Source organism: Setaria italica, chromosome V (genome assembly GCF_000263155.2).
Source record: "Setaria italica strain Yugu1 chromosome V, Setaria_italica_v2.0, whole genome shotgun sequence".
NCBI classification, from domain to species: Eukaryota; Viridiplantae; Streptophyta; class Magnoliopsida; order Poales; family Poaceae; genus Setaria; species Setaria italica.
The window spans coordinates 25,247,111-25,263,536 of NC_028454.1; the positions used below are offsets into that span (position 1 = coordinate 25,247,111).

At 49.8% G+C, this 16,426-nt stretch overlaps 1 protein-coding gene and 1 pseudogene across 1 annotated transcript; one reads left to right on the forward strand and one right to left on the reverse strand.

Moving 5' to 3' along the window:
- The first annotated feature begins 5,656 nt into the window (after positions 1-5,656).
- LOC101758150 lies at positions 5,657-7,942 on the forward strand (annotated as a pseudogene).
- Positions 7,943-11,267: 3,325 nt separating this feature from the next.
- LOC101776773 (myosin heavy chain, non-muscle) lies at positions 11,268-15,349 on the reverse strand. The gene is made up of 3 exons (XM_012845856.2): positions 13,659-15,349; positions 12,008-13,077; positions 11,268-11,886 (listed from the first exon to the last, which is right to left on the reverse strand). Exons 1-3 carry the CDS (start codon positions 14,833-14,835, stop codon positions 11,554-11,556), a joined length of 2,580 nt encoding a protein of 859 aa, XP_012701310.1. The 5' UTR covers positions 14,836-15,349; the 3' UTR covers positions 11,268-11,553.
- Between the last annotated feature and the right edge of the window lie 1,077 nt (positions 15,350-16,426).

Here is a 16,426-nt window from a genome sequence, read left to right on the forward strand (position 1 = left end):
TAAGAATTGAATTCCATTCTAATAACCATAATCTATAGAATCAATTTCCATCTCCCACCCCATGAATTTAAGATAGGCTTATATCTAAACTTTGGAAAGTTGTGGAATGCCACATTCCAACATAAATTAGCCTACTCCATTAAATAGATTCCAATTCCTTGGACCCAAACGGGGCCTTAGCTAATTTGATAGAGCACCTCCATAGAATAAAATACATTAACTATCCCTCCATTCTTAAATATATTATACTGTTGATCAAACTTTGACTAACAATATTTATTTAATAAATTAGCTAAATAAATTAGAAATGAGTACCACAGCAACCACCGTCAAAAGTAGTTTAGATCCAACTTGTATCTACATTTGTATAAATATTTGTAGAAAAAATAAATAATCAATAATCAATCAAATGAAAAAAAACAATGGTGCAATATGTTTAAGAACAGAGGTACTACTTGTCACCATGAATTGCATATTTTTCTTTTAGACAGGATAGATTATTTTTCTTAGTCTTTTGAAAGAAGGCAATCCGACCCATTCAACCAAGCTTTCAGCCCAATCACATGAATATATATACCAATATTTTAAATAGCAGGCCAAGTGGTTTAGCGGCGGGGCTCGAAAACAGCTAATAGCAAAGCTAAATGTGGCAATAGCAGGCTATAACGCCTAAATTGTACATGAGTACAAATAGCTATACCCCACCTCAAAGTGCTATAGCGGTCTATAGCGGGAGATTGAAAACTTTGATATATACAGATAAAACCTTAAGAGCAACTCCAGCAAGACTTCTTACTCAGATCCCTACTTAAAAAGTAGGGACAAGATGAAAAAACACCGCTCGAATCCCTAGAGATGGAGGCACCCAAATCCCCCCTCTAGCCCCATCTCCTCCACCCTAGACAAGGCCCCTACTTTACATTGTGATCGTTTCCTCTTCCTAACGCACACGCCACCACCTAGACTCGAGAAAATTGCATATTTGGGACTCCAATCATCGCGCTTCGCAGTTTTGGGACTCCAAACGTCGACTTTGTAAAAATAGGTCTCCAAACGTTGGACTCTTGATTTTCTTGACATTATATGTATTTTATTTCTTTTCTTGCACATATACATGTATTTGGCACCGTACGTATCTAGCCCTGGTCGCTGTTTGATCACTGGCCCTGGTCGCTTAGCGTGCTGGCCACATGGGCACTGGCCGCTCGCTTGGCTGGGCATGCTTCGTCTATTCATATTGCCCTAACCCTTCATCTGTTGGTATTGCCGCCGCCCGCCACCGCGATGTTTCTCCCCACTGCAATCCCGACGCCGCGGCCGCAGCCATGGAGGTCCAGCCTCCCAACGCCACGGGATAGCCTGCCCATGTCGCGGCCATGGAGGGTCAGGCTCCCGACGCCACGGCCATGGAGGGCCAGCCTCCCGACGCCATGGTCGGCCCTTCACTTCCCCTAGCCGTGGCTGCCGAAGGCCAGACAGCGGCTGCAGAGCGGCTGGCCACGCGCGCCCGAGACGACCTGGCCACGATGGACGCCCTAAACCTGGACGCAATGGACGCCTGAGGCCTGCCTGCGCCGATCGCTCAAGGCCTGGCAGCGGTCATTGATGACGTGGCCGTGCCCGAGGGCTCCATGGATGGTGAAGCTCCACCGCCGGCCATTGCTATCGCCTTAGCGAGGTCTTTGCTGCCCACTGCTCCTCGTTCGGTAACAGAGTACAATTTTCCTGTACTTGATGTGCACAGGTGATGCCCTTAATTATTTCTGTTTTTATTCCTATAGAGTACTAGAGTAATGTTATTAAAAAATGATTGTGTTTGTTTAGGTCAGCACTAGAGCCTATGGAAAATATGCCAAGAGTTGATTGGGATAGCTTACAGATAGTGGAGACACATGATGACGAAGGTCGAATTGCACTTTTGAGTGAAAATCAGATGTGTGAACTTTTAGGTTTGAGAGAAGACGAGACACACGCTGGGAAGGCCAAATGAATGAACATGGTGTTGATAATGAGCAAGGTGTTGATAATGATGGTGCTGCCATTCCTACTAGTGATGCCGTACCAAGTGAGATGGTCATTTCATATGATAAGAACAACCGCCCCAATGGATATTGGTACAATCTACCACCCAACAATGGAGAAGTTCAAGATTGCAATGCGACAATTTGCCATCAATAATGAGTTTGATTTAGGAACAGAGAAGTCATGTAAGACGAGATATAGGTATTATTGTAGGTCCGGTAATGATTGCCCTTGGAGAATAAATGGCACCAAGCATAAAGGCCAAAGCACTGTAGAGGTGAATAAATTGATTTGTTTTTCATTAATTCTAATTTTTCTATAAATTAATATGAATCTCATTGATTTCATGTTTTACATGTGACAGTTTTGGTTGATCACCATACATGTGTTTCTACCATGAGGACGAAAACTACCGGCTTGTTCGCTTCAGCTTATTCAGCCAACTTATCAGCCACCAAACAATGTTTTCCTCTCATAATAAATCAGCCGTTTCAGCTTTTCAGCCGGCTTATAAGCTGAAGTGAACAGGCCCGTAGTGGGTAGCTAGCAAGGCTGTGAGTATCCTTAGAGATGATCCAAATATTGGTGCTAAGGAATTGCAAAAGAAGTTGCAGAAAGAACACAAGGTCACAATTGCATATGACACTGTATGGCGGGGTAGAGAAAAAGCTCTTACCGAGGTTTATGGCAAATGGGAAGAGTGCTTTGAGGAGTTGTTCAGGTGGGGCGGGGTAGAGAAAAAGCTCTTACCGAGGTTTATGGCAAATGGGAAGAGTGCTTTGAGGAGTTGTTCAGGTGGAAGGCCGAGGTGCTGAAGAGGTGCCTTGGGAGTGTTGTGGAGATTGAGGTACTTGAAGTGGATGGTAAAATATATTTTCATCATTTTTTTACTCTTAAACCATGCATTGATGGTTTCTTAGAAGGTTGTAGGCCTCATTTGAGCATAGATGCTACATCACTTAATGGAAGGTGGAATGGCTAGTTAACCGCAGCTGTAGGAGTTGATGGTTACAATTGGATGTATCCACTTGTGTATGGCTTCATAGCTTCTGAAACAGAAGACAACTGGACTTAGTTCATGCAACAATTAAAGAAGGCAATAGGTGATCGTCCACTCCTTGCTGTTTCTTCAGATGCTTGTAAGGGCTTAGAGAATGCAGTGAAGAATGTTTTCCCAAATGCAGAGCATAGAGAATGCTTCTATCATCTTATGAAAAAATTTCAGAAAAGGTTTAGAGGGTTTGGCCAGATATACCCTGCAGCAAGGGCTTACAGAGAAGACATATTCTATTATCATATGGCATCAGTTGTTAGTGAATCAGTAGAAGCAGTGAAATGGTTACAAACCCATCATAACCTATTATGGTATAGGTGTGCATTTAATCCAGAAATTAAATGTGACTACATCACTAGAAATATTGCTGAGTCATTCAATAACTGGATACCTAACCATAAAGACTTACTTATTGCTGACCTTGCTGATAAGATTAGAGAAATGATCATGCAATTATGGTACAAGAGAAGAAATATTGCATACAGGCTACCGGAAGGCAGGATACTTCCAGCTATTATGGTTCAACTGAAGGCAAATAGTAGAGGTTTGGAGCACTTGAAAATTGTACTAGGTGGTAACTGGAGTGCAGAGATCTGGGACCATAGCAGTAGAGTTGAGAGGCATATTGTGAAGTTAAATCAAAGGACTTGTACTTGTCTTGAATGGCAGCACACTGGTAAGCCATGTCAATATGTATTGGCCTTTGTAACCAGGCAGCGGGGAGTTAACCTTGAACAATTTGTGCATGAGTACTACTCGGTGAATAGGTCCAGGGCTGCTTATGGTAGAGAGATTGAGCCACTGACAGACAAAACACAATGGCCATAAGTGGAACTACCATTTGTTGTTGGTGCACCTTTACCTAAAGGTGAAGTAGGAAGACGAAGGAAACTTAGACTAAAAGGATGTCTAGAAGGTGGCCACAAGAAGAAAGGTGCCAAAGATGGTAAAGGTCCCACCGAAGCTGAAGGTGTCATTGCAGGTGACAATGCTACTGCTCCAACCAATGCAAAGGGAAAGAAAATGATTGGAGGACCTATGACTTGCAAGAGATGCGGTAAAAAAGGTCACAGGCAAGCTAGTTCCAAGTGCCCACTTAATGGGACGGCAAAAAAGGGGCAAGTATTGATTTCCTTTATTTAAAATTGAGGTAACATGTCATTATAAATATATTTATTTTACTTGTAGGAAGCAGAGGCAACCTAGTAAGAATGTTACAAAAGCTACGCCACAAGAACTTAGCACCCCGCAAAGGCCAACTAGAGAAGAAATACTACGGGATAGTCCAGGAAGGGTCACTAGAAGGTAAGGAAAATTAACACATTAACCATGCAATAAATTTTATCATACATCTAATTATCGCACCATACTTCTATGTAGCCGGCTTGCGTTCCTATTAGGAGAGGGCAGCTCTTCACAAACTGACACCACTAATCCTGTGAGGATGCATCTGCACCAAAAAAGATGACATCAAAGAGAAGGCTACATATTGGATGAATGATTTTATCTGTGATGCGATGTATTTATAGTTTTGTGAGATAAACTTGTTTAGGCTAAATTCGTGGATTTGTAAGATGAACTCATGTGTGCTTAATGTGTGATATATATGTCCAGAATTTTTATCTATTACATGTTACTGTATAGTGCTCATTTGTGTGAATTTTTATTTATTTTTGTGCGAATTTTTATCTATTATATGTGCCAGCCAATGTGGCCAGGCATGCCGACGGCGACCAGCACGCCCAACCAAGCGAGCGGCCAGTGCCCAGGCGGCCAGCACGTCAAAGGCCAGCGATCAAACAGCGACCAGAGCGGTGCTAAATACATGTATATGTGCAAGAAAAGAAAGAAAATAACATGATGTCAAGAAAATTAAGAGTTCAACGTTTGGAGGCCTATTTTAACAAAGTCGACGTTTGGAGTCCCAAAGCTGTGCAGCGCGACAATTGGAGTCCCAAATATGAATTTTCTCAGCCTCCGCGCGAGTGACGCCGCCTCACTGCCTGTCCCCGCGCTCCCCGCCGAAGCCCTGCTCTTCCCCGCCGCTGCCCGAACAGGGGATCCTCCGCCATCGCCACCACTCGAACAACCCTATCGCCACCGCTCAAAGTCCCCATCCCCGACACCCAAGATCAGGCTCCCCGCGCGTCGCGGCTCCAGCTCGAACGTGGAATGGGCAGCAGCATGAGAAGAGGGGCCGCCAGCAATCCCGGGCTCCCCAATCGCCATCGTTCGATCTTTGCACCGCCTCTTGGAGCCTCGCCCCCTCCCGGAGCTCCACCGGCGCTGCTCGGGCTCCACCGCCCCCACCCAGACCTCTGCCGCCACCTAGACCTCCACCGCCTGTTCTCCTCCACCCTGGATCAGGGATGGTGAGCGCCGCCCCTTCTCCACTGGTCTGGATCGGGATGGGGAGAGAGGAGAGAAAGGAAGGAGAAAGAGAGTGGAGTGCGGTCCCCACATGTCATACGAAAAGGTTAGAGTTTGACGTGTAGGTCCCATCTATCATAGTGACTTAATGAGACGCGCCATGGCCGTTACAGGTAAGCCGAGCAAGCAGCGACAGCAAGCCACTAGACAATGCGTGTCCTCCTGCTTGCCCTCCTCGTCGTGGCCGGCCTCCTGCTCCCAGTTTTCCTCCTCCTGCCTTCCTCTAGTAGCACCCGGTCGTCGGAGCCTATCGCCTGCACCGACGGCACGTCCAACTGCACCCTCACCAACGCGTTCGGCTCCTTCCCCGACCGCGCCATCTGCCGCGCGGCCGGCGCCGCCTACCCGCGCACCGAGCAGGAGCTCGTCGCGGTCGTGGCGGCGGCCGCGGTGGCGAAGCGGAAGGTGAAGGTCGCCACCAGGCACGCGCACAGCTTCACCAAGCTCGTCTGCCCCGGCGGCGGCGAGGGCACCATCATAAGCACCCGCTGGCTCAACCGGACGGTGCGGGTCGACGCCGAGAGGCGGCTCCTGACGGTGGACAGCGGCGTGGTGCTCAGGGATCTCATCGAGGTCGCCGCCGCGGCCGGCCTCTCGCTGCCGCACGCGCCGTACTGGAGCGGCGTCACCATCGGCGGCCTCCTCGCCAACGGCGCGCACGGGAGCTCCCTGTAGGGCAAGGGCGGCGCCGTGCATGAGTATGTGGTCGGGATGAGGATCGTGACACCCGCGCCGGCGAGCCAGGGGTTCGCCGTGGTCAGGGATCTTGGCGAGGATCACCCCGATTTGGACGCAGCCAAGGTGTCCCTCGGCGTCATTTCTCAGGACACCGTGCACACTCGCGTCAGGAAGAAATATACTAGCTGTTTGAGATCAAAATTGCTTCAGATGTCTCCTGCGCTCGTACACTGCTATAATCTTGTCTTTTACTCAGTATGATCAAGATTAACTGTTTCCTGGTAGTGGTAACACTGGTAAGAGCTAGAATTACCGTTAAGAATCAAGAACTTGGATTGAACAACTCATTTCACGGGCAGGTCACTCTTGAGTTACAACCACTGTTCAAGCGGTCGGTCACGTTCGTGACGCGCAACGACACGGACTTGGCCGAGCAGGTGGCCGTTTGGGGCCACCTCGATCCACGAGTTGGGCGATATAACGTGGCTGCTGCACCAGCGCAAGGTCTTCTACCGCAAGGACGACCGCGTGGACGTCTCCACGCCGGGAGACGGCCTCAACGATTACCTCTTCCTCCGGTCGTACGCCAAGCTGGGCGTCATCGCCGCCAGGGTCGCAGACGAGTGGCTGGAGGAGAAGGGCGGCGACCTTGCCCGGTGCCTGATGGCGCGGCTGCCGACACGGAAGGTGGAGCAGGAGGCCTTCGGCTTCACAGGGTACCCGGTGGTCGGGTTCCAGCACCGCATTCAGGCGGCCGGCTCGTGCATCGACGGCGACGGGTCCGCCTCCTGCTGATTGTGGGACCCGCGCATCGGCCGGGCTCACTTCTTCTATAACTCCGCCTTCAGCGTCGCGCTCCCCAAGGCGCCGGCGTTCGTCGGCGACGTGCTGAGGCTTCGCGACCTCAACCCGCGCGCGTTCGGCGGCCTCGACGCCAAGCTCGGCGTGCTCATGCGCTACGTCAGGGCGTCCTCCGCGCACCTCGGCAAGGCCGAGGACTCGGTCGACGTCGAGGTCATCTACTACAGGAGCTACACGGACGGAGCGCCGCGCAAGCACGCCGGCGTCGTCGACGAGCTGGAGCAGATGGCGCTGCGCAAGTACGGCGGCAGGCCGCACTGGGGGAAGAAACGGAACTTTGCCTTCGACGGCGCCATCGCCAAGTACCCTAGGGCCAGGGAGTTCGGAGTTCCTCGAGGTGAAGGACAGGTACGATCCGGACGGGATCTTCTCCAGCGAGTGGAGCGACCAAGTGCTGGGCATCGAGCTCAACCTACCCCAGCATTGTCGGGAAGGGCTGCGCATTTGAAGGACTCTGCGTGTGCTCCGACGACTCGCACTGCGCGCCGGGTAAGGGCTACTTCTGCCGGCCCGGTAAGGTTTACAAGGAGGCCAGGGTCTGCGTGTTCGACGGGGACGGGCGCAGGAGCCACGGCGCCGTCGATGAACTGTGAACAGACAGAAGCGAGGCAGACTGCCTGGTTGCTGCACTTGCGCTGTATGTTCATGGACCGTCAAGCTTGCTGGAAACATTTTATAGCATAGACTAGAATTAAAAGTACAATTTTTTACAGTGAATTCAGAACAAGTTGATGATCTCATATTTAGTAGCAGGCAATGATCGATTACTGATCACATATCATATATAAGTTGTTAATTGTTGCCATAAACTAGGCTTGTCTTCGATACAATTGTGGAGCTGAAGGGAGGGGAGGTGATCCAAACATCAGTGGTTGTTGGCAGCAATACCTTTTGCAATCATCGTCCGTCTCATAGCAATTTATCAAAGGGTTGTTGCTCTTTTGGATGCATGAGCAAATATTGACCTTGCCGGTTTTGACTGGATTTGTCTGTTGAGCTGCATAATAATTATTCGTTATATATAAGATGAATTACGCAAATGCATCAAGTGTACGGGGGTATAAAATTTAGAAGAGCACATTCCTTTCAAAAAAAATTTAGAAGAGCACAAGGGGCTCTGCTATGTCTATCATATGTATAACCTAATAATCTAGAAAATCTTCACTGTTCCACTGATGGGATGATATGCACTTACATTGTGAGACAAGCATGAAACATCCAAGGATAACCACCAAAGCCACGGTAGCGAGCCTTCCCCTCATCGCAACCATCATGGTATAAGGTGCGCCACTATATGTGAGGTATGTGGGTCATACAAATTAAACATACATACACAATCTGCATAATGTTCTATATATAGCAGGTTAAATTACTAAATATTTTAGCAAGAAGTAAAAATGGCCAGGCTGGAAACTAACCTTTCATATATAATTTTATAATAATTAGCACTTCATTGCATACCTCTCAATTGGAATGTGAATGACTACATCAAGCTACTAAGAATTTAGTCGTGATATATTTTATTCAGAAGCCAATTCATTACTGCTATGTTTTATTTCCAATTGTCTGGCTCATAATGACATTTTACCATGCATATCTCCCTATGATAATTGGCTGACAGTCTATTCATAGTGAAAAGCCACATGTACCAAATAAATCATTTTATATTGATTACATTTGTGTGACCAATTTAATGCAAACTCTGGAGGTACACATGATAATAGGCAGGGGCCAAAGAGTAATTTGCGCGCGAGCTTGGCAGGAGAAGGGTGTTGGGAACCTGAAACAAGATACTATACCAATAAGAGAAATATTTTTAACCATTCAAAAAAGAAATCAAGTTAGTAGGGGAACATGGATCGTTATCACTAGACACAAAGTGTGCCCTGCACCAAAAAAAGGTCAATACAACTGATATGCTCCAAACTGTGGACCAAAACATGTTTGCTTTCGCAATATTTCCGACAAATCTTTAGTCCTGAAAAAACATTATATTGCCAGGGAAACAGCATTTGTTTCCATGCCATACAACAGATAGTTGCTTGTACAACCATCTGATAATTTTACTTAGACGTGTTTTTTGTGCTGTCATATGAAGTGCCACACCCAGTTCTATGAATAATTCAAATGCCAACTATTTGTACGATAGGATTAAGTTTCATACACATATTGACACCACTAGTATATAGCAACATTATTATTATAAAGTAATAGGTATATTTTATTACACCAATGGCTTGAGAGTCTAAATAGAGTACACGGCTTATTATGTAAGCAAAGCCCCCATACTCCAAAGGAAAAAAATCGGTTGTTGCATATGTGTAGAACATAGCATCATCTTAAAAAAACTCCACACCAACTTCTCCTTCTGAGTTCTGAGCGACATTTATACATTTAGGGAGGAAAAAAAACAGAAACAACAATTGTGAGTGCCTGTTGTACTTCGCAAGTGTGTGTGTGTGTGGTGGGGGGGGGGGGGGAGGGGAGGGGGGGTTATTACATGCAAGGGCCTAACAAGGAAAAATTACTGGGTGACTGCCGTAAACAATTCTAGTTGAACCCATTTTATTAGCTCCTAATTTCTAAGGGTTAAATATATGCAAAATCATTACCCCCATAATCATAACCAACATATCCATAACCACAACCATAAACCACCATCCATCATCCCAGCAAATCATGTGAGGGTCCAAGCCACTCTTGACCATGTGCATAACTGATATATCAATTCTACACATATGGTTTGTGCATCTTTACCCACAAGTCATGTTACTCTTCATACCGTTCTAATTAGGCACTTACACCACACTACCAAGGTGTGTATTGGCACTCCCTAAGTCCTACGGATAAATCTGCAAGTTTACAGATATTGATATAGCTTTTACCCAAGAGTATTTCATGGTACATATTTCCAAGGGGAACATGAAGTGTGCTACTTCATTCCTTCTTTGAACCATGCCCAAATCCATTCGTCCAATGCACACAAAATCCATACCGTCTAATCATCTGATGTCTTGAATCTGGACTGAGCATTCATTCGATGCTTTCCTCCGATAGCTTTTTCGGATAATCCGGTAAATGTAAAATTTCTCCTCTAGAAACTTCTATTCTCTGAGTGAAGCTCCAGTGAAAATTTCCGACTCCCCCAATGGATCTTCTGATGACACATCGGAACTTCCGGTGACCACTACCTTCACACGCCGCAGTGTCTCTATAGAAATCAGAACCTCTCTGGTTTTCATGACTTAGCCATGAAAATCAATGAACGACTTCCTCAGAGGGGCCCTATCAGGGATGGCGCATGTTGGGTTGCCTTAGCATCTGCAGGCCAGCTAGGACATCCTCAAATTCCATAGAGATACAAGAAGAATGTCAATTAGGGTTTGGAAGAAAATTAGGGTTTGAAGAATATAGAGTGAAATGCACCGTAGGTCCGTAAACTATTCCCACATTCTCATCTAAGTTCACAAACTTTTTATAGCGGCCATGTGTCCTTCAACTTTTTACTTGGTTCATCCAAGTGTTAATACAGGTCTATGATTGGACCTCTAGTTGATGGATCTAGATGACCGCTTTGAAAGTTTGTGGACCTGGATGAGAATGCGGAAATAGTTTAGGAACCTATGGTGTATTTCACTCAAGAATAAAAGTAAGGCAATTGTATTCGATCGAGGATAAAATGTCAAGCAGCCATAGACCTTCATATTTATAGGGTGGGGAGGTCTTGACCCTTGGAGAGCTCAAATAAATCATGAAATGTACTTAAAACCATAGCTCTTTTGTACTCCCTCCATTCCAAATTATAAGTCATTCCAAGAATCTTGGAGAGTCAAAGCATCTCAAGTTTGACCAAAATTATAGAGAAAATTATAAAGATTTATGACATCAAATAGGTATACTATGAAAATATAATTGATGAAGAATCTAATGACACTTAGTTGACACCATAAATGTTATTATATTATCATATAGATTTGGTCAAACTTGAGATACTTTGACTCTCCAAGATTCTTGAGATTCTTGGAATGACTTATAATTTGGGATGGAGGGAGTATATTTTTGTAGCCATGGTCTCTGATAATTAATATGGAGCTTACAAAAAGAGTCTCTAATTAGTGAGAATGAGATTCATATCGTAGCCCGATTTTCACGATCATTGATATGTACTGCAGCAAACTTCACTCTTTCTGGAAGACCAACGTGCTGCTGGTGGTGCCATTAGTTCACTGCAAATTAAACCTTGCTTCACCATTAATTCAAGATTAAGCATGTCCCTTGTTAAGTCATCATGGATCAAGTCGCGAACACAGAGAGCAACAGCCAAGCTGTATCAGTACGGATCCAACGTGGGGGGCTCCTACCCTCATGGATCCCGTAGAGCCCCAAAACCCCACTTACAAATTTTAGACATATATGAGGAGGAGGAAGAAGGGAAAGAGAGGAGGGAGGAAGAAGAAGAGAAAATTGAGCCCCCCTTGTTGTGTGAACCTGGATCCGCCCATATCAGGTCAGCGCGTGGTCCGGAGGATGCCATGGAAGGTGAGCGTGCCCTCGAGGTCCCCAATGATCCGCGCGATGCGCACCTCCAGCCCGCGTTGCACGTCCCTGAGCAGCGCCCCGGCCACGTCCATGAGCCTCTTCATGTCCGCGCCGTCCTCGCCGCCGCCGCGGCTGACGAGGCCCGACGCGATCCTGGACTGCGTTTCCAGCAGCTTCTGCCCGGTGGCCACCATGAATCGCTGCAGCTGGAACGTCTCCTCCAGGAACTGCCCCAGCGCCGCGCTCTGCTCCCCCGACGTGCCGTGCCGCCGCTCCCGCCCCACGCTCCTCTTGCTCTCCTCCTGAAACAGCCACACAGAGGATTAATTTCTTATCATCAACACATGATCGCCGGTAATAAACTAATAATGCAGAAACAATTCTTGAGATGATGGAATGTGAATTCACGTTTATTTTCCGTACCATTCTTGCGCAGAGGTCGTCGATCTTGTCGTCGAGAGACTGGTAGCGCTTGACGTGCTTGCTCAGGAAGGACATCATCGTCTGGTACCTCGTCCTCGGATGCTGCCGGCTGCTGCAACTGGCTTCGCTCCCTGACGACCTCGTCGCGGCGGCGGCCTCCTCCTTGCCTTCCGCGGCCAGCTTCTCGAGCACCAGCAGCTGCTGCTTCAGCCGCTTGATCTTGTACGACACCGCCAGGGCGTGGATGTCCGTCTTCCACGCAGAGCTCTTCTGGCCAGGCGGCACGACCACGAGCGCGAGCTCCGATGTCGCCTCTTGCTCTTGGGAACTGCTCGTGCTGGCCTGCGCCTGCGCGTTGCCGGGGTCGGTGTAGACCTCCTTCTCCTCCTCGATCTCAGACCTGAATGACTGCCGGGGCGGGGCATCGTGTCGCTCGTGTTCCATCCACGTTGTCGCCGCCGCGGCGCACGCGAGATCCCGAACCGGAACGACATGCGCCTCTGTTGCTTCCAGATCGAACGCCTTCTCCTTGTCATCATCCGGGGAGATTAGCTCGTCCACCTTGGTCTCTGCACGATGATACTTGCTGACCTCATCAGTGCCCTCTTGATGCCGCGAGCTGCCGGATGACAGCTTGTCAGCTTCTCCTGAGGCTGTCCTTTGGATCTTCACCGGTGAGCATGGGATGCAGCGATCGTCGGCGTCGGTGTCCTGGCCACCGGCCGGCACGCAGATCTCCACCCCGAGTGCCTGTGCTTGGAGCGCCTCCAGCTGCTCCTTGAGAGCCCTGCTCTCGTTCTCCCTTTCCAGGAGCAGAGCCTCCAGCCCGGCGCCGTGCTTCTCCTGCTGCGCCAGCCGCGCCTCCAGCTCCTGGATCCGGCACCGGAGACGCGACTCCTCGACGTCCATGCTCACCGCGCGCCACCGGAACGCCTCCAGCTTCTCGTCCTTGAGCCGGAGTTGCTCGGTGAACGCCTCGATCTCCGCGGTGTGCCGGTGCTTCATCATGGCCGTGTACTTCTCCGTCTCCATCTGGAACCACTCCTGCAGGCCCTGGTACTCCTCTACGGCTGCAGGCCGTACAAATCAGAATAGCATAGTCAGAACTCTGGAACACTGCTGCTTGTTCACTATATGGCCTTGTTTAGTTCACCCCAAATCCCAACTTTGGCACTATGTAAAAAGAAGATTCACCATCACATCAAACTTACGGTATATGCATAGAGTACTGAATGTACGAAATCAAAAACTAATTGCACAGTTTTGTTGTACTTTGCGAAACGAATCTTTTGAGCCTAATTAGTCAATATTTGGACAATAATTCACAAATACAAACGAAATGCTACAGCATCACTACAATAATTTTGGCACACTAAAGTTGGGCAACTAAACAAGTTCTATCTCTAATGTCTGACTAGACCGTACAAATGAAGAAGCACACAGAAGTCAGAACTCTGAAACACTTATGTCTAACAAGTTTGGAAGACAGTCATGCTGTTTTTACTCAACAGAACATGTTAGAACACAACAAAAACAAACTTTTTTCAATTGAATCCTGTCCTGGCAGCATGTGCTGACCAGATCAGTAGTGAGGGAGTACCATTCAGTGAGCAGAAGCAAGCAGAGTACAAGACAGAGCAGGTGGACATACCGGGCTTGTCGTCGACGTGGCTGGCATAGCGGTCGACGCATTCAATGGTGGTTAGCTCCTTCGCCGGCGCCTGCCGGTGGTCCTTCTTGCCGTCGCCCTCGACTTGGTCCACGAAGAGTATCTTGGTGTCGAGATTGGCCGCGCGCGCCGCGGCGTCTGGGGCCAGCACCTTGTCGGAGCACCCGGACGGCGGCGGCGGGTCGGTCACGCACCGCGCCGACGACGACCTGGAGGAGCCCCGGCGGTGGCCGCGGGATTCCCACATCTTGCGCCACCGCTCGGCCTCGAGCTCCGCCTGCTTCCGCCTGGCCTTGCACATCTTCACCTCCCGCACCAGCATCTCCCTGTCCTCCATGTCGATCTTGGACTTCCGGAGCATCGCCGAGAGGATCTTGTCCTTGTGCTCCGCGTCCCGCCGCAGGCGCGCGGCCTCGGCGGAGAGGTCCGCCGCCGCGGAGGCCGCCTCGTCCCGGCGCTCCAGGGCCTCCCTGAGCTCGGCCTCCGCCGTGTCCGCGAGCCGCGCGGCGCGGGCCAGGTCCGCCTCCAGCTGCCGCTGCGCGGACGCGAGCTCCACGAACGCCACCTTGTGCTTCCGCACCTCCGCGGCGTGCTCCGCCGCCTCCTTCGCCGCGCGCTCCCGCAGCTCCTCCGCCGCCCGCTCCGCGGCGCGCAGCCGCTCCTCCGCACCCTCCCTCCTCTGGATCTCCTGCTCCATAGCCCTGTCCTTGAGCGCCGCCGCGTCACGCTGCTCCTCCAGCTGCCGCCGCAGCTCCGCGGCCTCCTCCTCGCGCTTGGCCTCGCGCGCGCGCGCCGCGGCGACGACGGCGTTCACCTGCCGCCGCAGGGACTTGCGCTCGGTGAACCACCGTTGCTCGTGCGACGCGAAGATGCCGGCCACCTTCTCGTTGGCCTTGGCGTCCTCCGCCCGCCGGTGCCGGAGCTCCTCCAACTGGCGCTCCAGCGCGGCGAGCTTCTCCAGTAGCGCGAGCTCCCTGGCGCGCGACCACCGGCACCCCCGGCGCCTGGCGCCAAGATCGCACCCGCCGGCGATTCTCCCCTGCGCTCCTAGAGCGGCGAGGGCGCAAGAAAAACCGACGCAGTAGCCAGCGGCGCGGTGCATCGAAATGGCCGAGGAGGACGACGCCGGAGCCAATGGCAGCGTGTAATCAGCCGCCATCACGCCGGTGGACTTCCCCACTGGTTCTTGGCTCGTACTTGGAGTGGAATTGAAGAAACGAATAGCTTCCTGTCCTGTCACTTATCTCACACGATGATTTGACTGCCTTAACGGCAGGAAACCGGCAGGGCCAAGAGTCTAGAGCGGCGAGGGCAATGGCGACCCGGTGGCGTCGCGGGAGGCATGATGGCGGCGGCGAGCGGGAAGGAGAGAGGGGGAAGCGACGCGAGCTGCAAAGTGGCAAGGATTGAATCAAGTGATGGGGCCTCCGGAAGAAAATTGCGTTGGCAGCGGCGGATGATTGAGTCGAGGGAAAGGCTGTCGCTGGTACGGAGGCGGTCAATGTGGGCGCTGGGATTCCAAATGGAGCGCAACGGCCAGCGCACAAAGGAATGTGAGATGAGCTCGATCGCTCGCTTTGCTTCTTTAGTGGACGACAGCACGGGGGACTGGCTGTAATACAGTAATAGAGTGGAACGCCTCTGTCGTCTAGTAAGACCGTCTTTTTTTTCTTCCCGGGAAAAAAATAACATTTTTATCTTCGTTTTGATTAGCTCCGCATCAACACATTAAGCAAGAGAGATTCTAAGTCCTCCTAAGCTCCTTCTAGACCCGCCACTGATCGATACTCCAAAATCCAAACCCGCCATGCAAATGTAGGAGGAGAGATTAACTGATATTTGACACATAATGCTAGCTCGGTCAGTGGAAAATGTCGAGGTGAAGATGCAATTTCACCAGCGCCTAGCCCTCGTCAACTCGGATGCATCATGTGTGAACGAATTCTTTATGTTTTCAAGGAAATTTGTCCTATCAATCATCTATATGCCTATTTTTCACTTCCGTTTGTTTCCGCCGCATCCATTCCTTGTACATTCAGCGGGAGAAAATACAGCGAGATTATTCGATAGCGTTTGGTTTGAGAGCGAGGTAGGATGGAATGGCTCCATCCTAAATTTCTAATTTTAGGATTGGAGTGATTTCATTTTCGTGTTTGGTTGGGAGAACGAAATGATTCGATTTTTTTATTTGGTTGGAGGGATGTAGGATGCAAGGGTTTTCCTTCATTTAGCACCGTTAGTTGTGGGGCTTATTTGTCAATCGAACAAGCCTCTCATCCCTTCCATGCTGCCGCCGCCCCTGCAACCCTCCTTGCTGCTCGCTTTGGCCGCCATCCTGCTTGCGAGCCTCGCGGCCTGCTGCTTGGGCTAGCCTCGCGACGTGGTTGCAAGCTGCCAGCTAATCGAAGCTGGCCGCTACTGCAGATCATCTTCTGCTTGCGGAATTGAAGCTCCGTCCGACGAATTGAAGTCATCCACCGTTTGCCGCAACGTGTCCTCCATCCGCCAAATCGATTGGAGCTCCGCCTCCTCGTGTTCAAGCGCGGCCTGACCAGGGTGCTATGGGAGGGCGACGGTGTTGGCATGGGAGGAAGCACGGGACATGCATCGAGATGGGACGAGCTCGTCTGACTCTTTTTCAAGTATGAGCTCAGTTCTAATGGAATATTCCTACTGGGGAGCTGCTCCATCGCACTTTGTGAACCAAACACTGCTAAGGACGGAGCTAATCCATCCCATTCTCTATCATC

Excerpts from the sequence above, each read along its gene's own strand:
- LOC101776773 (XM_012845856.2), bottom strand. The coding sequence starts at position 14,835 with ATGGCGGCTGATTACACGCTGCCATTGGCTCCGGCGTCGTCCTCCTCG. Across the intron at positions 13,078-13,658 it reads CCACGTCGACGACAAGCCCG|CCGTAGAGGAGTACCAGGGC; the intron begins GTATGTCCACCT and ends TACGGCCTGCAG. Across the intron at positions 11,887-12,007 it reads ACGACCTCTGCGCAAGAATG|GAGGAGAGCAAGAGGAGCGT; the intron begins GTACGGAAAATA and ends TGGCTGTTTCAG.